Source organism: Haliotis rufescens, unplaced genomic scaffold (assembly GCF_023055435.1).
Source record: "Haliotis rufescens isolate VD_foot unplaced genomic scaffold, xgHalRufe1.0.p SCAF_1, whole genome shotgun sequence".
In the NCBI taxonomy this organism is placed as follows: Eukaryota; Metazoa; Mollusca; class Gastropoda; order Lepetellida; family Haliotidae; genus Haliotis; species Haliotis rufescens.
In genome coordinates this window covers 80,379,844-80,404,852 of record NW_025963779.1, presented here as the reverse complement: position 1 = coordinate 80,404,852, position 25,009 = coordinate 80,379,844, and the positions used below count along the sequence as shown (strand labels likewise).

Here is a 25,009-nt window from a genome sequence, read left to right as displayed (position 1 = left end):
TCTGACTATAGCGGAATTGTATCACCAATTAGCTTAGGTTTCGCTGTAGTCAGCAGCTGTTTCCTTTCGGTGTCTGAGTGTTAGAGCTTACTGCAGGGTTACTCTGCGAGTTATGTAAGGGGTTATTCATTTACTTACACTGTCTTCAGAGTGTCTTTGGTATTGTCTCCAAGAAGGCTGTTCAACAGTCTTTCTCAGGCCTTTAGATCTGTGTCATTTGAATTTTGTAAAGAGATAGGGCATTGTTTCCACAAAGAATGTGATACTTCTGCTCTATCTGCATGCACTGCACATACTCGTCTGTCACACACTAACAATTTATCCAAATGACAGGTGATCTTTTTCAAGTTTCTATTTTTTTTAATAAGTAATATCAGCTTTACGATGACTATTTGGCCAAACTGAAAGCTCTTGTATGATTAATGCAAGATTCTCTTTCCAGCAAAGTTAGATGATAGATTGTGCAGGCCTTAGTAGACATATCATTGTTGAAGATGATGATGAGAAGCAAACTGTATTCATTTCATTATTAAACTCATCTCAGAGTTGTCGTTTGCTTTTATACTCATGAAAAGCTATTAATCTTTTGCAATTTAGTTGTTTGAGTAACCTATACTCACAGAGGCCAGTGCCAAATAATGCATGACATTCTTATTTGCTATCCTTCAGCTAATGTATACCTATTCATGCTTCTTGAGAGAAATTGAAACTTTATTGCCAAAGTTACAAGATACTCACATTGCAACATTATTATTTTATTTCTGGGGCCAAAATGCAAATTATTAAAATTACAGTATGTTACTAAAAAGGTCACTGAATCTATGTCATTATTATGGGAATATAGCAACAGAGTTCGTCTGTCCGTCCGCTTCTCAAAAACTAATTAAGTAAGAGAAATGAAATTTTACACACTGATGTTACTGGTCATGATCTCCAATGAGTTAAAAAATGTGTGTCATAAATTCATTTTTTCGCAGAGTTATGGCTCTTGCTCTGTTCTTTTCAACCTACCGTATACTACGTGAAACAGGGACAAGTTTTCTCAGAAACTACCGAAGTTGCATGAATTAAAGTTAGCATACTTATCTACTTGTCAAGACCTGTCATTTATTTTTTAACAGCGTTATGGCCCTTGATGCATGTTATTTTACTTGGTGCATAGTGTCTGCGGTGGGAGAAGTTTTCTCAGAAACTACTAAAGTTACCTTATCTGAGAGATACTTATCAAGACTGAGTTAATTTTTCCAGAGAAGGGGTCTTTTGTGTGTAAAAATTTCACATTTAGTCATTTTTTCTGATAACATAAAGTGGCCCAAGTTGCTTTTTCTTCTTAAGGCTTAATAGGACTCTATTTTTATAGTTTATACAATGTATTCACTACTATGTGAACAAACAAAATTCTAATCTGCCCCATGGCAGGAGATAGTGATAACACTGTAAAGGAATACATATAGTCCTTTCAGATATGCTGTTAAATATGGTAATCCCATTGAATTCTGTGTAATGAATCAACATGATTTTATCCTTGAAATAGTTCATAAATCTTCAAATATCAGAAACTTTCCCATAAGCATATGTTATAACTGCAAAGTTGGAAAATGAAAAATATTCTATAGTTTTATCAAGATTTCTTTGAACGGAAGAATTGGAATAATAATAAGGTACATAATTAACTTGTGCTGCATATTTCACCACCATCCTGGAAGAAGCCACATTTAAGCTTTTCATTTTCTCTTGAGTAGGAATGCTGATGCGCTTTAATATTCACATCTATTTTTCACATGCCATTCATTCTCACAAGGCATTTTCAAAACCATTTCATATCTTCACTTGTGGTTCAAAGTCATGGCAATTTCAAAAACTGTCACTTATTGTTTTGTCATCATTTTGACTTTTTGCAAGAATCTTTCACTTATTTGACACCAGTCTTGTGTCATGATAGCACAATGTATTTCACTGCAGAAGAACGTATGATCACAATTGCACAAAGAATATGGCCTAGATTCATAGTAAGAAAGTTAGTGCATGCTCAGATACACTCTGACTGTAGCAACTATGTAGCTTTGCATGTAGGTATATTTTGCTCTCACAAGATAAGCATGCAGTTTATTTAGATATCAGTGTACTCGGATTTGAATAAAGCCTTTCAAAAAGCATGGTAGCCTCAAACGCTGTACAGGTTATCACAGTGGATTTAGACTGACAATTGTGAGAAAAGTGAAAGAATCAAGTTCTTAATTCACATTTCTTTTTTATGTATATAAAGACTAACACATTAACCTTACTCACATGTACAGAGGAAAACATTTTTGAAATAATTTGTAGTCAACTTGTTGACATTTAACATTGACATTGTTAAAATGAATTTTATGATTTCAGCCTAGTTAGAATTTACAGAAGAGTTATTGACAGTATGACAAAATGCCTGCATGTCAAGTGTTTTCCTCTTCGGGCAACCAAGGTCAACTTATGCTTTATCTGTTATGATGGTTCAGAAATGTTGCTGATATATCTAGCCCATATATTGACTTTACTTTGTGTTGATTAAGGATATAAGCTATGATAGTCGAAAACTGATTTGAAAATATTGCTGAGATCCAAATAATGAATTGTATATGTAAATGAAGATGATGTATTGTGTGCAGACAATCATTCAAAACTTGTGATAAAGATATTCAAATGCAAACAACATAACCCTCTGAATATTAATAATTCCAAATGTTGATATGCAGAACTTGTAAAGCAGGAGTTATCTTCTTTGTTGACCTTGGCCTTGCATATTGGGTGATGTGGTGTGATGTTTGTTTCTGCTAACCTCTAACCGTGTCATCTGTGATGATAGTATTGTCCCTTTCTGTTTGTTTGCAGTTCGAGCTGTTAGATTGAGGGACTGGGTACTAGTATTATACGGGACTGATAGTCATCCATGGAAAAAGCAGCATCCGCCTAATCGTAAAGGCAAAGCCATCACATCCACTCAGGCGCCTGCCATTAACCGCAATACCCACATGTGGTCAACCCAGTCTCCTTATAGACATAAATACCATCGACCCTCAACTTCAAAACCGAGAATCACCACTACGCGTAAGAAAGGGAACAAACACTTTGATTCCAAATGGGCATACAATGTGTATCCCCACCCTTCAAAAACTACTACCTATGTAACTGGCAAATCAAACTTCCGTCATCAGCCACACACATGTGTGTACGAAACTCTTGCCAAAAAGTCCAACATGTCCGCTCTGCAGTACATCAGGATGGTTCGCCCCAACCTGACGGCAGGCAAGACTTAGTGTTGTGTACCTCTCAATTACCTCTGTGGTTGTGGTAGATGTCCTTGGTTTTGCTGTGTTTTCATTGGATGTTGCTAACACTTGCCCTTGTTTCATTGGCTGAGTCAAATGGTTGCTACACATCCACTGGATGATTTGAATTTTAATTTAGTTTTTGCCAGTATTCACTGTCCTGTGATTGGATGATTCCATTGATGTTGCAGTTTGATTGGCTGTCTGATTCAGGCTCCACATCCAGCATGTTCTTCCTTCCTTTGTTGTGATCATTGAAAAGGCTTCACTTTGCATGATGTTCTCGTCCCGTACTTCAGATGTCATCAGCATGCTCATAAACTATAATCTCCATCAACTCCACTTACTTACTGTTACCCAATGTTCAGCATTAACTGTATTCATCTATTGAATTATATATGTTAAAAGATTTGACCAATCTCTCTAAGGTCAGTAATTTCCATTCTGATATTCATTACTTCTCCAATATTACAAACATGAAAGATCTCTACCTTATTCTGACTTTAACTGGTCTCAATTCAAGTGAATAGTTTCTTATCTCAGTTGTGGTTAAAGAAGGTATTTTCATCTCTAGTTAATGATGGTAGTGGACTGTTCTAGCTGTTCATCGCTGCATTATTCTGTGTCCAACTAATGTGGTCATTCAGTTCTGGATGCATTGTCATGAAAGTACATTTCTGAAACTGTCCCCATCTTAACAAACCACATATGCTTGCCTTTGTTTGTCATACAGTTTTCATTTTTGATCAGATAACAACTGCTGATGAAACAGTTTATGTATGTTTGATGACTCTACAGTATTGATATATTGTATTGCTTCTAGTCACCTAAGCATATTTTGCATTACATACACCGACATGGTCATATCAACTTGGAAAATGATAACATTGTGTTTTTGGTTAATTATACGCCATAAGGGACTATCAAAAATTGAATCACAAAACACTTCAAACTAGGACAAAAAACACCATTAATGTTATACCATAGCTAAACTGACAATATGTACTCTTTTGTAAGATATGAAACATAAAACTGTCTTGCCACTAATTCATATTTTACATTGGTGGATGCTCCTTTTTTAACAAATAATCTGATGTTTGTAACTGGTAGATATTTATCAATGGCACAGTCATGAGATTTGATAGAAAAATATGAATATCAAATACATTGTAAACAAATATGCTGATGGCGACCATTGGTAAGTATGACATTATGAAGAAATCGTAGATAAACAACAATCTAAAAAAGAAAAAAATTAACGTGAATAAAATACATCTTATTAGGAATTTGTCTTTATGTCTGATCTTGAATATTCATTGTGAAAGACAGAACGTTGATTATTGATAAGCTGTCTATACACTTTTGACTTGTAACAGTTGGCAAATTTGAGATGGTGTTATGCACTTACAGAACCCCCCAAGCAGAAAAATACAAACAAGCCACAAATGACCCCCACTTTCATTCTAGATGATATCATCTGTTGTAAAATCAGGTTGATTAGGAATCTTTGTAAAGTATGGCACATAACTCATCAGTCCAAGCACAAAAGAATATCATCATAAAAGTTCAATAATATTTTGAACATATTTGAGAAATTTAGCAAATTACACGAATATTCTGGACATGATTCAAGGCCTTACATAAAAAGATGAAAAAATACACTACATATATTTTTTTCAACCAGTCAAATATAATTATTGGATGGGAGACCCGCTCCAAATATACAGCAAACATTCAGAGGCCCAACAAATTATGTTTTCCTAATACCACTGCCTATGATGCTAAAGCAGTTCGGACAAGAAGTTCAATGTCAAATTTTGCAAAAATTGATCCAGCACTGGCCCATCCAGTGATAATTGACTGGTCTATAACTGAGAACATATGGCAGCTTATAAGTTGTATGTCCTTGCTGAGTGTTGTTGGTTGCATGTGTGTTGATGTGTCGCATTGGAGTAGCAGACTGAGGTTTTCATTGATACATGGTGGCATGCACCAATAGCACATATATACTTGTACTCAACTGTCACATAGATAGAAACATATAGTTTGTAAGTAATATGTTGAGTAAAGAACTTCATAAATCATTTCCATGTTTGTAAATTGCCATCTTATTTCATACGTTTTTGGAATATTTAGTGTATTTCATTCGTATTTTTATCACATACAGTATGGTATTCATTTTTCATCATTCACTAAATCTTGTATGTTTTGAACTATTTCATATATGTTAAATATCTCTACATCGCTGTCAAAATGAAAAAAAATCTTACATAAAAATCAATACAAACAAAATTGTAAATTTTAGGGAAAAAATCTATTATATTATATTATTTGGGTATTGATATTCTGTATGGTACATGTAGAAGAAAATGAACAGTCACCTCAATATTCACATTGCAGATGTACTTCATACATAAAACAGCATATGTCAAGTGTGGGAACAGTCATATTTATAGCCAACTGGGGGAAACATTTCAACTTGCCAGGATGTAAATAAATTATCAATCAACAGATTTAAAGATCATTCTTTAAAAAATGAGTTAGACTCTTGGGAACAACCTGGCCAATTTGGAATTGCATGTTTGGCCAGTGCATGACAAAGGCCACCTAACCGATTAACCGTTTCTTTGTCGATGTTATTGCAGTCTCACAGAGCCGCACAGCTTTTGCTTATATCCTATGGTAGATGCCTTTCTCATATTGTAACACTGCAGTTTCATGCAGCAAGGGACTTTTTTCACTTTTCAACTCATGTTACTTTAAGACCATTTTTTGTAAATTTGTTGTTTGCTATGAAAAATTCTATTTGATTTATATGTGCTTTTGCTGTATTTCATTCTGTTTATTTTTCTCTCTCTGAAATTAAAAGTATTTGGCACATTTAAAAAGAATCCTTTTTGAAACTTTTTTTTTCACAAGCACAGTGGTTTGTGATTCAAAAATGATTGTTTTGAAAGCTGTATTTGCCAAAAAATCTTTTCTGTAATACAAATAAAATATTGATAATTATATTTCTTTCATTTGATTTAAAAAAATTATTTTGCAATATTTAACATGCATTTTCCCCATTCATTTGTTTCCCCTTTCTGCATGCAACATCCCCTTCCTGATAACACTGCGTGTTGACACACCCCTACTTACAATCTACCAAAACCACGAAATAATGTTCCAAATTGATAAATATATCTGTAAAAATCTCTGTGGCAAGAAGGTAAGTGCAATGGCTGATGGGGATAGCCAGCTTATGTGAGACTGCTTACCAAACGACTGGTAATTAGTTCATGGCTGGTATTGTCATGCATTGGTTAAGATTTTGAAGTTCACTATTTTATTTCTTGATTGTTTTTGTGTAGCTCTTTACGAAGTATATGCATTGTCTTCATTTTTTCCTTGTATTACTGGTGCTAAGAGCAAATTTGTCATTCAATATCTGATGACATGATAAACTCATTTTCAACAATCAGATGTTAATTAAAACTTGAATTGATGAGTAAGATGGTTTTTTTCAATTTAAGACAAATTCAAGTTTTGAAATTTTGATGACAATACTCACTGAAGACACTTTGAACATGTTGAAAGATGTGAACAGATTGATATATTGAGAACATTAAGAAAGAGAGCACTGTCTTTGCTATTCATATTGCTATTTGATGGCAATCAATTTATTGAATTAACTGTTTATATTTTTCAGCGGAATTAAAAGAATGGACCATGGTTGTCATGGGAACAGGAGCTCATCCTCTGAAGCAGAATGTGACACCATATCCAAAAAACAAGCCACCTTTTACCTGTGCAGGAGTTACCTCCCATGGCATCTGTATAGGTGTGTGTATATTACCTTATCTTGTTCTGGGACTGTTCAGCAGCTTTATTCACATTCCGGGGCTTTCATGACACTTGCCCTTACTCTGAATATCATCATGGTAGATGTACATACAAAGATCACTCTATGGATGGTATGATGGTGTAAGGGTGTGTGTATATTACTGTATAGGTCTGATGGTGTTTTCCCAAGTGTATATTTGTATGTTATGTTACCTCATTTTACTCTGTAGGAGAGATTAAACATATACTGCTGTACATTACCTGTTCAGCTTTAAGTGTTTACATTCGTCTTCTTGATATTTCAAGTATTCCCCCAACTGTGTGTGAAATTAATTGCAATTACTGCATGCTGTGCATCAGATCTTTTCCACTGTTAAAGAGATTAAAAAGTCAACGCAATGAAATTCGAGCCTTAATTCTTTTTTAAGTAGTACAAACTCTGAAAAAATCAATTCCTTCAGTATATTCAGAAAAGTTGAAATTTATTGTATAATTGCTGCCCTTTAATTTTCTGCTGAGAATGGAAACTGAATTAACATGTAATTTATGTAACGTATCACTATATGCAGTTATCAGTCATAGAGAGGCAGTATATCCTGACATATTGGGGTGTTCGAAATTAAGGGAGGGTACACAAGGTTGGCTCCTATATGGTATTTGAATCTAGGGACCCAGAAAATCCTTACCTTCTGACGTTAAGGCCATGACAAGGACCCCTTGATGCTTAATTTCAAACACTGTATTGGGGTGATCATATCATGAGTACTTTAATCTCACATCATGGTGAGATATTACTGACATTCAGTATGCAGTTTGTTCGGGCATTTGTGTTCCTCTGTTGATGAATACCTGTTTGTTGTTTCGATACTTGTGTTACTATATTATAAGCAAAATATCAAACCCTATTTATCTTTTTCATTCATTCTCCATGTTGAATTGAAAAACAGCCTTGGAGTGCATAGTTTCATGTATGTACTCTTGTGAGCTTTTTGAAGACAGCAGGCACAGAATTCCCTTTCCTAGCATTTCACTGTGATGAGTCCAATATACATTAGTTACAAAGAATACTCATATAAGCTTGAACATTTCTTTAAGATGTGCTTGTTTTATACACTGGTATCGGTACTTCTATCAGGAATTTGGAAGTACATTTGGATCAAGCTATGAGTTCAAATAACAAAACATCCATATGTCTTCCACCTTCATATCCTACAGCTATTAACTAACTTCCATGAAAATAAATGTAGTTGTTCATTATATATTTGCATAACAACTGCAATCAATTGAAAGACCAACTTGAACTCATTATTCATGTTATTGGGCAATATGTTAACTATAAGCTTCATTAAGTCATGATTGTTGCCAGTTAAATACATTCATTACAATATTGATGACACGCTTCTCAGTCTGTAGTCATAATATGAGTGAACACTAAAAAGATAAAGTGCTAGTAATAGAAATGTGAAAACTAGGAACCTGGTTCACAAGGGGAAATAACTCTAATTGTGTACAGTGGTAAGTGCAAACAGGACAGGTATTTTTCATCCAAGTTGACCTTCATATCTACAACTGCTTCTAATATTACTACTACATTGATAGAAGCAGCCTTATTAAACTGAGGATTACGAATCTCCAACTTTACTTAAATAAGTGTAGTTAACATGACTACATAAGCTTATTTAGAATGTTGAAGATTATTTGATCAGAGCAAATAATACATATCAAATGAAACAAAAGTATTTATCAACACTGAATTATTGTGTTTAGCATGACCATGTGATTAAGATGAATTGAAGACCTACTATAAAACAATGAGTGTGGCTGTCATCACTTCTAGGCAATCAGCAGTGTTTGTGATTATTGCAACACTTCTGGCAGGAGTTTAGATGTGATAGCCATTTCATTCCACTTTATTGTCATTATGGCAGTTTTCCTGAATCAGCAGAGGGAAGTGTATCAAAGTTATGATCATATAGACTTGCCAAGTTATTGGAGTAATTGTATGGTTGTCTCTATGGAAGCTTTGCGTGTACGTGTGTGTACATGTGTGTGTACATGTGTGTGTCAGGATGGCAGAGTCATAGTCAATCCACAAGTAAAATGAGCTAACGTTAAAAAATTAAAAATTAAGTCACATTTAATCATTGTATTAAATGTTTTTTTAAATGTGTATGACCTTTATGTACAAGTGTTTTGTTTCATTTATTGTTGCACTCCAAGCTACATTTTCAAACCAACAGTTGACTTAGTATGAAAAAGTTCAATAGGTATTCCTGCACAGAATACAAAAGCTTTCCTGTACCCCTTCCATGCAGTAATATGTGACAAACAAGGGGATGGGATGACCACAAGGGCTATTGAGTAGGTATGACTGTTGAGTGAAATCTGAAGAGACCAAGTCTCCATTGTGATCTGGTTGAAATAGCCTGTCATTGTCCCCAGATGGTTTTGATAATTGTTCTCAGCTTTGGTACGTTGGCAGCGCCATCTCTTATTTGAAAATCCCAAACACTTGTCAATATATGCAAGGATGTCAGAGTGATGGGACCAACTGGAACCTGTTTCTTAGCAAATAATGATTTGAAACCATTTTGGCACGTTGCATGCGTGCCATATTTTACAAGAGGTCAACGGTTACTATAGCCTGTATGTTCGTGCCATATTTTATACATTTTGTAAAAGAATAGTACCAATAGGCAAGCACAACAATTGTTAAAAACAGATATGCACTTAATTGGACCCTAAAATAAATCATTTTCATTTGATATGGCTTGACTAATTTAATTACTTCTACAGATTTGTTGGTAAAATATGCCAGAAAGCAATTTCAGGAAATAACAAAAAGCAAACATACAAATTCCACTGTGGATCCCCATTGTCCCATCCCCTAATCATCTATCAGTGTTAATTTTAATTTACTAAATACTTTTTTTAAAAACATACTTTTCGAAATCATGATCAAAACCCTATTCCTTGACATGCTAAATATCAATCTCTAGTAATGTTTTACTTTGTTAGTATTAGGATATGAATAATTTTCTGTTGTCCTCAATCCATAAATAAAAGTTTCAATTGATATATTCAGTTTCAAGGTATCGGTATGTGAAAACAACTGGTCATACAACAAAGGTCAGTCTTAACATGTGGCATTTTTGCCTTCTTCAAATGTGAAAACGTCAACACCAGAGAATCCCCAGTCTCGGTTGCATTGGGTGTAAAAGGCATAATAGTGAGGATAATTAAATGACTGGATCTCTGAAAATCAGTAATGACACCAGGTGTTCGTGAAAAGGGTATGCGTGTCCTGCTCTACTGGTATCACCCCCTCTCAACACAATTTCCTTAAAAAATAACGCTTCACAACAACTTAAATTAGTCCATATATGATATTTTAACAGTACTGTTTGTGTTATTTACAGATTAAGGGGAGCTTTTTTTTCTATCAACTTTTCAATAATAAAAATAAAAATTAATCAATTTCCTGAGCAGTAGACGCCTAGCCCAAAAACTCTTGAAATAACCGAAATTTAATTTATTTCACACAATATTCCTGTTGTCTAAAACTTTTCTGTGGGACATTTCACAGTCATTCTTCTATTCTAAATAGCCAGTATTTATTGAAGGATATTTCATGCATACTTGTTTCAGCATTACACAATTCTGAGATCATGTCACAGACAGAAAATGTGTATTCACTGAAAAACAAAAATCCATGTATTTTATCAGATATATGTTTTTGTTATATCGACTTGCAACATGTTTGAATTTGTTCCTTGACAAGAGAGCTCTAGAATCTACCAGAGAATGTGCACTCATCCTTGCTTCCTTATCTTTGATATAGGGCAAAGTCCATGTAGCATTTTAGTCTTGTTCATCATCGTGACAGGGGAGAATTAGTCAGGAAGGAGGCAAGTTCTAGTTTTGGCACACCAAGCATCCATGTAAAGACCATTATTTCTTCATAATTTCCAATAATTAGCACCCACGCTTTCAATCAAAGTTATCATCATACACTTAACTCCAATATTATATTGCTTCTTTGGAATCAAAACAGCACATGCCGACTAATTAATAGTGTAGTTAAATGTAGTTTAGAAGTTGTTCGAAATTCAAGTTGTAGTATATTATCTTAGTATGTAGGTAATGCATTGATTTCAACAGTAGCTTGTAGATTCTAACTAAACCTTAGGAACATCTAGTACTATGAAGTATTGCTCTACTTTCTATTTTCAACAAAAATGTTTAAAATATTTTTTGAATAATTTTGTTTGTTTGTGTATTGTCATATATTTAAGGAGAATCTAAACTCAATATTCAAGGAACATTAACATAGTGTGTGTCTTGTTTATGGTACATATCTTATGATGATCATGAAAAATCCAATACTGGACAGTAACAGTCAATCATGTATCAAGAACTTGGAATGAAAGGCTTTGATATATTTGATAACAGCAATAATGATGCAACAATGTTAACAATGGTGGATAAGGACCTGTACACATGTATACCCATCCATACACCATGAAGACTATGTCACTAATATGTTCCTTTACACCACTTACCAATGATGCCAATGCTCTTTCTGGATTATAAACTGTAAGCCTAAATCCACAAATAGTCGGTCAATAACATATCATCCAAATCTGTTTTAGGGCTCTTTTGTCATAACATGTTTTTGATATTTTCAATTCAGGTGACATATATGTGTATATATACTTGATAGTTGACAGATAACTTATTTTGTTGAACATGTTTTGTTATTTATCAAACTGTCTCAGTTTTATGTTACATTTTACACGAAATTGATTTTAACAAAAAGAATCTTGATTTACAAGGTTTTAGGTTATTTCTGTAATGAAACAAAGTATGTAGTTATTTCTTGCAGATATCTTGTGCATGCATATCAATTTTTCATGAATTCAATTTTAAAGTAATATTTGAAAATAAGTACTGCATGCAAAACCCTAGGACTATCTGTCTCCATCTCTAGAGCTATCTGTTTTCATTCTGAACTTATTTTTACCATGTGAATTTATCTTTGTTGATGATGAGATGTAAATTTATTCATTAAGCTATTACAAGGATACTTTCCTTCATGACTCGATCTTTACTCAATAAATATGTACATAACGTCACCCTGCCTTTTCTTGCTTTCATTTTGCATGTTATGTTGTTTTGCTTATATTTTGATTTACAAAAGAACATTCTGCTTTTTTGATGAGATATTTCATGTTATTACACTGATTTCTGTTTCACGAATCCATTACTCATTTTATTACATACTCATTGGTTTGAAATACGATTCACATCATAGAGATGTATTTGGCTAGAAATGACTTTTTTTTTAATATAAACTTTTTCATATTAAGTTATGAGCTTTTTCAATTTTGGAAATATCCAAAAGTTGATGAAGCAAAATACAAATTTGCAGTTTCACTTGAATTCAGAAAGGCATTTGCTTGTAAATGATATATTGCTGTCATGATGCTTATTTAAATTGCTTTTTAACATTCAAGTGAAGATGTGCTGTGACTCACTGAGTACACATAGAAGGGAATTACACGCTGTTAACTCAGTCACTCTGACACTCATATGACATTAAACTCATCGCATTGCATGGGAGGAAAGTGAAACTCCTATCACTGACAAATAGAGACATTCTTTGTTATAATGTAGAATTCCAAATTAATTTGTTCTCTTTCAAAAATTAAATGGCCTTGTCTGTTCATATTTAGAAAACACATTGGACAAGTTGAAGTGTTTATCATGATTAAAGTCCTTTACAATTTCAGTAGGAAGTGGTTAAAGCATGGGTCACAGCTTTGAAATTAATCTACACTGCATCTTTTTAAACATTTTCTATTCTTTAGTTGATAAGGGCAAGCTGAAGTTTATATGCTGACAGCTTTTCTTAAAATATGATAAAAACAACAACCTTTCTTATAACTATGTAATTATTATATAAATAAAAAAAAATTCAAAGCATTTACTTAAGATGTTTCAGTTCTGATGAAAATTTCAAAAGTGACATCTGTGGTTAAAATATTGGAATGAAATTATCAAATATTATATGTTATATGACACAATTCTAATCGGACTTAGAGACACCAGAGGTAAAGTTTTCAGCTTGCGGGATAAAACTAAAGATTGCTTCCCAGTTGGGTTGGGTCCTGGTGAGTTGAGCCTGATTTGTTTCAATTCTCTGCATCAAAATTAACACATTGAATGGAACACTTTCAACTGCCTAACATGCATGAACTGAAAAGAGTCATTTAGTCCAAATACAAGTGTTTAGTGTAAAGCTGTTTAAAGAGATATACATCGTGATGGAATTGAATGCTCTGTATGAAATCTTTATGTTATATCTTGTGCAAATTGTGAAAGGAAATATGAAGTTTGATGTCGACTCTGATGCTGATTATTCTGGAATATTCATTCATGAGTCAGAAGGCTTCTAGCCCAAATCTAGAATGACATACCCAATGCCTTGCCCTGGTAATGAGGTTCAAATTATAATGAACAATGCAGGATAATAAAATTGTTGTTTTTCTATTTTGAACAACTTGAGGAATTTCTTTCATATCTGTTGTAGTGTTTCAATCTTTCTGGAATTCTGTTTCTAGTTATTGAAGGATATGCTCATTTTGATTCTTCCTGACTCATATAACACCATACCACCCCGATGGAATATGTTTATTATTATATGTAATAATGCATTTGTGCTTTGTTTGAGTTTGCTTTGTCCAGATTTTAGAGGCTATTTTTAAAAGCATGTGTGCATGTGTTGTGTTAACTCATTGATTACTTCGCTTATATTTTGTTGCCTAGCAAAACTAACAGCACCTGTGTTCATTCCATTTACAAATAGTAGAAAGTTAAGGCATTGTGACAGTATCAGCATGGAAAGAGTCCTGTACTTTAAGTACGATTAAATGAAATGAAAGTTAGAATACTATCAGACAGAGGCATCATTGTACTAAAGCTATATCAAGGTAATAAACTCTATAGGGGTTTTCATTCTTTGGTACACATTTTACGACCTTAGATTCATTATCAGTTTTAAGGCTGGGACAGGTACGATGACTAAAATAATTATCATAATTGAGATATTAGTACAAAATTCTTTTCATCTTCATGGAAATATATTGGAATGTCTTCAATACTTCAAAGCAACATTCACTAACATATACAATAAATGGGTATTAGGTTTGTAGAAGAGAATTTATTTTTATCATTCTGGTTACGACAAGCTTTGATGTTAATATCTGTTTGTACATCTTTCCCATCGTCATGTGAGTGAACTTTAATTCTGTATCTGATAATGTGTATGGCTAGGAACAAAATAAGTTTAAAACAACACATCTTGAAACAGCTGTGGTGATTCGCTCTCTGTGTTCTTACATCTTGTGTTTTTTTTATATTGAAACTGCAGTCAGGAATAGATAGTATTTACAAAAGACAAAAAATCAGTTTAATTTCCTTGACTCTAAGATCCCAGTCAAATTGTTCTCCTAAATCTTGTTGTACTATGATGTGGAAAGTTTAACACTAGACCATGAAAATGTAATAATTTTTCATCAACACATTATCTTTTGCCCTAAAGCCAGGGCTCCAAATTATATTCATTAATCCTGGTATGCTTAATGCAAAGGTCACTATGAGGTTATACATATAATCCGAGAATGCTTAATGCAAAGGTCACTGTGAGGTCACTGTGAGGTATATATATATGTACCTGTATTTATTGCTCTTTGTTTGAAAGTTTGTCAGATTTGTTAGCCCTGTTTTTGCATTCTAAAAATAAAATCCTTTTCTAGTTAGAACCATACATTTTTTTAGGAGCGAGTATGTTTGATTGATGAGTGAGTTCAGGTAGAGATAACCCTAGTAGGTCGAGTGTATGTCAGCATCATGAAATACACACTTTTTTATGTCAATTACTGATGTAGCATGTTGATTATATTTGAAATATTAAATTATGAACTTTGAAACAAGTATTACCAGTTCAGGAAGTTTGTCATGAAAGGATCTGTCTAGATTAGTGTTTGTTCACAAATCCGCTGCACCCGTGGCACGTGGCACGTTTTCAGACACTGAAATGTGTATATATGCTGGTATGAACAGTTTTAAAACTTCTTATTTCATTTCATAACATGTGACTAAGACTTTCATTTAAAGAACAATCTGGAATGAACTAAGAATTAAAAAAGATGATATTGATAACATATTCTCATTTATGGTTGAGAAGTGAAAAATAATTTTGGGATATTTGAGTCCGATCAGACTGTATGGTTTGAAATGAGCATGAAAATTCAAATAAGTGATCATACAAAAACATTTTGCAACAAGTGTTCTTTTTTATACTTTCTTGTAAATATATTTACTGTACATATTTCAAAGTATTGATTGTCTTTTCAATCTTCATACTAGTTTAGACAGAATCCTTTATGCTCTGTACCTTGTTACTTATATACAAGCAGTATTTTTAAATCTTTCCAATCTCATTAAAATCAAATCTTAGTTCTTGCTACTGCTAAACAAAGATCTGAGGACATCCCATTATGTGTCACGTCAGACCGACCTTGCACGAACTTTGACCGACCAATAGAGTGACCAATCAGAAGGCAGCTTTCTCGTGCTTTATGGCACTAATTTCAAATTGGCGACTGCGCTTCGAAACATATTTTGACAAATTCTCGATTACAAATTTAAAACCAGAACAAAAGAACATTCTGGAATGGCTAATAGATGTTCTAGATTGTATGGATTCAGTCGTTAAACCTGTAACTATCGTTCGGAATACCCTGTGTTAAAGTTTTCGAGGTTGCATGATTACAAATCACATTCCGACTGTCACTTTCATAATCTGGTAAGCGATGCTCTGATTGGTCAGATGAAAGGTCGTTCTGACGTGACCCCTAAGGGGATGTCTCCAGATCTTTGTTTAGTAGAAGCGAGAACTAAGGTCTGGTTTTAATGAGATGGAAATCTTTCATTTATGAATGTTTTCTTTTCTTGATACATCATTAGAGTATAACCTGGCATATTGTGATTTTGGGGGGTTCATATTAACATTTACGAATAGATTCAGTGCATATTGTGTGTTAAGGATATTTAGGGTGAATTTGATGCCTAAATGGTTCTTATCAGGCATTGCTCTTCCAGCTAACTACTGTCCATAACACGGATATTCCATTACACTTAACATAATCTGTCTACAACCACATTTTGTGCTATATTCCTGATAACTTACTGTTTGTACTTTACTTGAACGTATTATGAAGAAATTATATATAAATCATCAAGAGAGAATAATAAGTCTTGATTAACTGCTGAAACAGATTCCATTGGGTGTAAAAGTCAAATAGCAGTACAAATAGGATCCCTGAAAAACATCTATCATGAACTAATTACAAAACAAATTAGTTCTTCTGAATTGTCTTCTAATGAATTATTATTCTTTATCTGATGAAACTAGCCATATTCTGACTGAAATGTATGCTGTATGTTTCAGAATGCAAGCCTGGCTACTTCAAGATGTCTGACACCTGTGTAGCTCACTGCCCCCAGCATTACTTCGGCAGTGTTGAGGCTGTGCACCTGGCCCCCATACTGCCCAACTCCACCAAACCCTTACTGCGCACACAGGGGCTGTGCAAGCCCTGTCATGATTCGTGTCTCACCTGCAAGGGGGCACTCCCGGATGACTGTTACCAGTGTAATAATGGTTTCGAGAGGAAAAATGATTTATGTGAAAAGAAAATGATATGGGACTTCTTGGACCCTGATGTCATGAAACATTTAGCCTGGGCAATAATGCTATGTATAGGAGGTATTTTATTGTTTTCTGTCGTCTTTGGAATCCTGCAGGCGCGTGACCAAAGCAAATTGTGCTGGCGGGTAAAACGATATTACGTCCCTGACTTTTCCAAAGGGAGATACAATGGTGTGTCTTCGGACTTCACTGGCGAGGATGCAGAGGCAGGGGCATATTATTCTCGAACTGCTCGTGTTATTCAGCTGCCAAAAGCTTGATAATGTTTGTATATCTAACTAATAACCAAAAGTTTTGTGTGAATGCCAGCAATCATATTCATATTTGGAGATACTTTTCAAGCTGCTCAGCCTCAACATCTGTGCTGTGCCATGTCTATATTGATATATATGGATGGGATGTGTTTTGGGACATCCATACTTATGCAGTGATCCCTCATGTCTGTGTTTGATTGCATTACCATTTATGATGATATAGTGTAGAGGGCAATACTGGGGTGTGTGACTACTATAGTGGAACCTCGTTAGTCCAGGAACAAGAAATACTGGATGATTACCAATCTTTTTCTTGTATTCCATTTTAATGTTGGAATCGATGACATCATGTTGATAGTGCTGGAAATTGAAATGTTGGATTAACGAGGTCCTGTAGTATGTGAACTAAGATCAAAACTATTTTTTCATTTTCTTTCATTCTTTATGAGTATTTATTCAGGAAATGGAAATATTATCATGATTATGCCCTTTTCTGTTACTCAAGAATATACAGAATATTATTTCTCATATTTGTTATCCTTATTTTTTTCCATACTGGAATGTGAAAACTTGATTTGTTTATTATATAAACAGCTGTTTTATACCAAACATAACCATTTTGTATACATACATGCACACATACAGCACACATTTACTATGTTTATATATCATTAAACACAGACATGATTGCATCAGAACCACCTCACAAATTCCATGTCAAACAGAAAGATCTTCATGCAACTGTTATTTCGTCATGAATTGATTTGAAATTTCTCAAGGGAGTGACAGCATTGCAGGGATCAGAACTGGACTAGAAAATCCACCTTTGTGATACTGAGGTTATAGCACAGTCTCTGGTATGCTATATTTAGATCAGATCACAATGATTATTAAATCACAGTGATTAGATGTAGCAATCTAAGTGGAATCGCCTTCATAACCAGTTAATGTGTTAGTTAAGAGATCTGCTTTAACATATTAACCTAGACAATCACCAGTTATAGTCTATGTCCCAGAGCACTGAGACGTGTGGCCTTTGTATCACAAAGTTGCTTCCATTATGAAATTGAAGAGGTATTATAGAACTAAGAAACCATTTGGAAAGGATTCTAAATATTGAACTATGCATGAAATTATGAAATTTGAAGCTCTTCCATATTGGATCAACATTTCATGTTTTAGCTTCAAGTTGTGACATCAACTCTTCTTATTCTTCCCATTGTTTATAGCTCAACCAGATTTTCATAATCTTTAATAATTGTTCAATGAAATCAGTTTTGATAAACTTCAATTAAATTGATATTATCTTCTACTAATAGTTTAATTAATATTTAATCTATGAACCATCTAGAAAAAGGATTATGACTGATATGAGAATTGAGTTCATATTGTGTACAACTCCCTGCGTCTATCCAGTATTCACAAGCCAAATATTCCTTGGTCAGTCAAGATGAGAACAGATCTCTCTTTATACATTTTACATGCATTATGCATGATTTTAGGACAGAAATGTTTTCTTTAATATCCACTGTTAATTATTGAAATATGACCAGCCGACAAACTGGTTTTATGATGTAGTAATTGTTTACCCTTTAAATATAGGAATCTGTCTGAAATGGTATTATGAGATCAGTTTCCTAAACCATTTTTAACACAAGGTTGTGTAGGAACCGATAAGAAATATATACAATGTTATACAACTTGTTATTCATGGAAATAATGGCATGGAAAATAACAGAATCCCTCAACATCTGCCATAAAGATTGTATATAAGAGTGAAGATGCAATTTCTTCCATCTTAAGTGCCAAATATTATCAAAATCATGTACAATGTATATTTAGAAGATCTTTGTTCTCGAACAGCATACTGTCATCGCCATTCAGGTGTCGCCAAGAGGTGTCAATACACTTGCATTGAATCTTCCCCTCATGTGTGGACTTCATTCAATGGGCCTTACTTTGTATATCATGTCATTGTTTATATACCCATCATGTATGTAGTGTGTTGCTGATTGTATCCTAGCCTGTATTGTAATGGATCCAATTCACCATCTCTTTTCTACTTTTTTAGTTGATGTTTATTTTGAAACTTACAAAAGTGTTAGCTGTTATGATTTCCATATTGATTGTAATGTCTTGCCTCGTGTTATTCACTGTTGTAGATAACATCTCATATGTATTTTGTAGTTCTCCATGTGCTCTGTTAATGTCACAGTGTTAATTTATTATGACTTGTGTTCTGGTTGGTTCTCAGTTTTTAGGTTTACAACTGTCACTTAAATCTCAGAAAGCATTTTCCTGTTTTTAGGGACAATGTGAAGAAAGAGAATATTTCAGTAATGATAAAAGTTGTGACAGTTTGATGATGATATAGAATATATACCTATGGATCTCTAGACACTTTAATGTCTATATCAAGAAAGTCTGTTAAGCTACTGAAGATAGGTGATTTCATAAGTGATAGTAGCTTTTCACATGGTTTCTTCTGTCATGATGTATTCCATGAAAACAAAAGTTTTAAAAATGCTGTCTTGAAACTGAAAATACCAACGTTTTGCCATGACAGAATAAATATTTTATATTGTAGTGAGATCGAGATGTATAACAGACTCTTGCAAAAGCACATAAGTTGAATGTGTAATTTCCCCCAACTTATGTGCTCTCACATTTTGTGAAAAGTTAGAAAACATGAAACTAAAGATATATACAAAGTATATATCATAACATTATTGTACCATACGGGTACATGTAGTAGGTATTATGTTTGACATAAATAATACTCTAAGTTAGAATAGAAATAATAGCCTCATACCTCAGAAGAACTGCTGATGTTGACTAGTCGGCCACAGCAACTTAGTTACATGTATGTGCATACTACTTCTACTGACACATTCTTACATGCAGAGGAGGCTAGACACTTTTAAGTGCCCTTTAAAAACTAATGGTCACTACAACAAATCTTTAGATAAAACTCATTTCATTTTGTATTATGAAAAATTGAATAAAAAAAATGTTAATTAATTTGTTGTGGCCTAGATTAGTTCAGTTTTGTGTTTTATGTCATCAGTATTGTTGTTATACTTCATAGTCATTTGTTATACCTCATATTATAATCTGTTTGCTAGTAGTGGGAATAATATATCTTCAAACATAAATTTCATTTATCCTCTTTGTTACGATTTTGTTTTCAGTTTTTAGATACATCTTTCATGTAAGCGTAATCAGTTTCAGAAAGCTGTAACAACTGGGCATGTCACATAAGGGAATATGTACACCAAACATGCTTTGATGTTGATCCAAGTGAAAATTACACAGCATTCAATGCATTCAGTAAACTTAATCTTTTATTGACATAAAAGAGGACTTTGGCTTCAAATTCATGTGCCTTTAGTATCGGCTACCTACACTCAACCTGTCAGAAACTGTCACTGTAATTTGACATGTTTTACACAGACACAAATTGCTTTAAGTAGTTATTGTTAAACACAATTAAGATTATGGTGGTTCTTACAAAAATAGCTTTGTGTATCTGTACTTTGTATAATGGCAATATTAAAATGGATAAATACTTCTAGACATTCAGTGAATTTAAATTATAATAAGAAGGTATTACTGGTTTGTAGTATTTGACATATTTTTAATTATTGGTTTCAAATCACTTATGAAAAGGAAGTATCGTTTTTATATTGTGATGGCAGCTACAATTGTTTGCAACAATATATCAGTCATTTTTGCCGATTTGGTTTAACTGATCAATTTAATAACTCAATAATATTTTAACTTTCCACTAAAATCAAACGGAAAGATCCTCCAGACAGACATGGGATATCATACTCTTTTTTTAATTGGGTCAATATGTATAAAATTGAAAAGCATTCTTGTTCTAAAATGCATGATTGGAAACGTGTAAAACAATCTCATTTTCGAAAGAATCTCTGATTGAGCTGTACCAGATCAGGGACAAATTATAATGTCTCTTGAAGACATTATACATGTTATGTCAATGAACATTATCTTAATTATTATCATATAGTTAATTGACAGTTGATTTTAGAATTCAAACAAAACTAAGATTAATCACTAAAAGGTCTTCACACATAACAATTCTATGACATAACAGTTTATTATCTGGTTCATACTAATATAACCATCAATTAAGTGTATACTCTGTACCTAGATGTTGATACCATTTCATATTTGATTTTCCCAATAATTTTCATATACACCCTGAAAACAATTCTGTACCAGTCTGTTTGATCTAAGGCAAGGATTGATTGATCGTGGAAGTAATATACAAATTATTTTCTTCAGAAAATGAATACTTTATAACTTTATTTCTTGAACAGCTTGTTTTCATGTGTAAGAAAACTTTCTGTTTTATGCCATGCCACTAATTATGTCAAATTAACATCCAAAAGGAATAAATCTCAAATGACTATTCTTCAAATAGTCTGGACAAAATAACAAGCATCAGACTTATCTGACCTGCAATTATGTGTATCTAGCACTGTCAAACTTATTTTATTCCAAAATTGCAACTGTATTTTTAAGCTGTATGTACTTTGCAACATGTAATCATATAGAATGTTTTATATGTATCATTAGACATTATCATTTCATCATGAGAGAATGGTTTTGATATCTCAGGAACCCAGAATATAGTATTCCTTTTAGTTCTTGCATATCTTCGAGTTGCACTTTGTTCACAACAGTAATCTATGATTTATAAATGCACCATGAAATATTGAACATTCAGTAATTTGGAAATATTTAATTACTTTGGGTGGTTGACCCTAATTGCAAGATAATTAGGCACAATAGAGATGTACAATGTATATCCTAATTTGAGATACATAAGAATCTTTAACATTACGTACCGCACCAGGGAAATATGATGTGAGTTGAGTACATATCTCAGACTGATTTCATAACATATCAAGAATGCAATAATCTTAGCTTACAGATGTTATTCTTGAACTCTAAGTACCACTATCTATAGAACGAGAATAATTGTTATCCAATAATGGTTTATACGAACTACTGGCAAAAGGGCATGTTACAAAACTCAGGTACACGTTGATAATGCTATGTGAACAGCCTCTGCAAGAAAAGATATCTTACTAAATTTATTTTTAAGGAGTGTGCATCATTTACCCCTAAAATTGATGTTGACATTATCAATTGATATTTGTTTGCTTTTAAGTTATATTGTAATAGTAACCAAAGAGACATAAGTATGGCCAAAGCTACAAAATCCATAACTGACAAGCTATGTGGCAATAATTGAAACACTGTAAGGGTAACCTAGTAAGGTGTGATTGCAGTAATATTTTATTGATAATTTGAAACATCATTATTTCTTACCTATTTTAAAACTTTATTATATTTTGTATGATTGATGGTCTCTTCCATCATAAATATATGGCTTATATCTAAATAATTCAAGTGTATTTAAGTAAGTCTCCAATGTCATATATATTTGCAGTTTGAATCATTATGCTAGTATTCATAAAATATCATATTTAAAATATTTGGTGACTGATGCTATTAACATTGCAAAATAATACACCTATAACAGTGTTTTGTGTAAATGTTGAGGTACCAAACATTCTGTTGGATCACTCCACACATGCTATATAAGTAAACACATGCCTTGCTTATTAACAAAATTACATTAAATTGTCAATAAATGATATCAGTAATATGAAGAAGTGATGTTTTGTTAGCTATTTAAACTTTAGATATTTGTATTACAACCAAAAAGCTAATACTCTTAAAGGCTTTTAACTTTTGATTTATTAGGATGCAGTTACATACAATTAACTTGCCTTTGCATGTGTTTGCAATGAGTGCAACCAGTGAGGCAGGATAAGTCCACCTATTTGCAAACACCTGGTATCATTACTATTTGAAAGTGATTCATAAACAAACACGTGATATAGTCTGAATCATACAATGGACTTGGCAGAGATTTCTTATGATTATGGAAAGGGTTTTGTTTCTTTTATTTACATAATGATTTAAAAATTACACTTAGTATCAAATTTAGAAACAACAGAATCATAATGATGTGAGAGTGTCCAGAAGTATTCCATAAAGGAAGATACGTACCAAGCTGCAGATAAAGCAAACATTTTACATATTGGCACTGTATGTTTAAAATTAATCACCAATTACTGGAGTTCTAGTTATTTTACAGCTAATTACGGATAATGGTTTGATATTTTTCATAGCTCAATTAAACATGATATGCACACACTAAAATTGGCTGCACTTTAGAAAATCAACTAAATAATTACTTAGCAGTTTTGTATTAAGCATACATAGTTGTACTAATTAATACATGTATTTCAAAGTATTAACTTTTGTTACATGCTTGATCAGTGATATTGTCACTGCTTTTCCCTGTATTATTCTGAACATACATTTTGTAAATAATAGTCATTTATTTCATATTCTCTATTCATCCAGGTTTGTTTTAATTTAACAGAGTGAACTGACATTTTGTATCAGTGTAGACACTCATTTTGCTATCATAGAATGTTTTTATGTCTCTTTTCCTATTGAAAGATACCAGAAGGTGAAGGTATTTTCTTTTAGTTAAATAGATATTAAAAGTTGTTACATACTAACGTCATTTAAACATGTTCCTTGTTTTATGTCACAAACCATGTAAAGCCATTTGCAACAGTTATGTTATACTGACAATAGGTATTTCAAGGCTGAAGCATAAACCGGTTCAAAACAAGTAATAACTGTAGACTTTATTGATTGCAAATGTGTCAAGGACAACTTCAGCAACATTCTGGCTCAGTTGATAGAACATTTACCATGCATGTGTCTAGGATATGCTATTAAGTAATGTTAATAGTTGTCATCACCTTTACCCATTTCTAGAATTGCAATCAAATAAATTGTTAACTGTTTGGTAAATAAATCCACAGGACTCATGAAATCATTATGATAAATAAATTGTTATCATTAGAATTATATTTAGGAATTGATGTTTATTTTAATTATTATTTATGTCTTCACATTTAATTCCCCTACATTGTTTCTTGAGAGAGATTACAATTTGTATGTATCATCAGATGGCTGTTGATTACATTTCTACTTAATTTCAACATGGATGCTTGAACAGAACAAAGAAGGCTTCACCATCAAATTGCCCATACAGTTGTCTTATGTCAAAGTGCTAACTTAATTCAATTGTTCATACTCATGCCATGTTTATATATTTAGTTTATATGTAAATGATAATATTTCATTTTTGGAAAAGGGAGAATTGTAAATAATTCAACAAGAAGTTCTGTACAGTTAACTCATGCGATTTGTAATCGTGAATGATTTGATTGCCTTCAGCTTTGACACTAGTTTTGCTGCTTGTATGGACCTGATGCAAGTGTAGTGTACATCTGTTTGTCAGTCTGTCAGTCTGTCTGTCTGTCTGTGTGTTTTGAAAGGGCTGGATGTGATGTATACCTGTCTTGTATTTCATCATCCAATCATATGAGGCTAAGTATAGATATTGGTTTCATTATTGTACCACATGAACTGTATGGGAATAAACTAAATCATTGTGACAAGCCCTCTCTCGTGTTTTCCTTTTAAAACTTGTTTATTTTGTACATAACAAAAGTTATTTGGGCATGACCTTGAGAATGACCTTAATCAAAGGTGCTCTACTGTACAAAGCAAATGAGTGGAATCCTGCTATCAGAAATATATTGAAACCTATTTCAGCTGTAGATCCCAGGTTTTGATAAAGTTGAGTTGAGGGGGGTAGGGTGGACATAATGCACAAGTCACAAAGAGACTTAAGGTGTCTGGTGCTTCACTCCTCTGGACCT

General features: G+C 33.1%; 1 protein-coding gene across 2 annotated transcripts in view; it reads left to right on the top strand.

Moving 5' to 3' along the window:
- The window catches only part of LOC124143748 (furin-1-like), a 219,910-nt gene extending 195,165 nt beyond the window's left edge, over positions 1-24,745 (top strand). Inside the window, exons 13-15 of one of the 2 annotated variants that reach the window (XM_046512815.2) lie at positions 2,869-3,084; positions 6,997-7,128; positions 16,645-24,745. In XM_046512815.2, coding sequence (XP_046368771.1) covers positions 2,869-3,084; positions 6,997-7,128; positions 16,645-17,165 — 869 coding nt within the window. In that variant the 3' untranslated portion in view covers positions 17,166-24,745. The remainder of the gene's footprint in view (positions 1-2,868; positions 3,085-6,996; positions 7,129-16,644) is intronic. The other variant, XM_046512816.2, reaches the window with a different exon arrangement.
- The last annotated feature ends 264 nt before the right edge of the window (positions 24,746-25,009 follow it).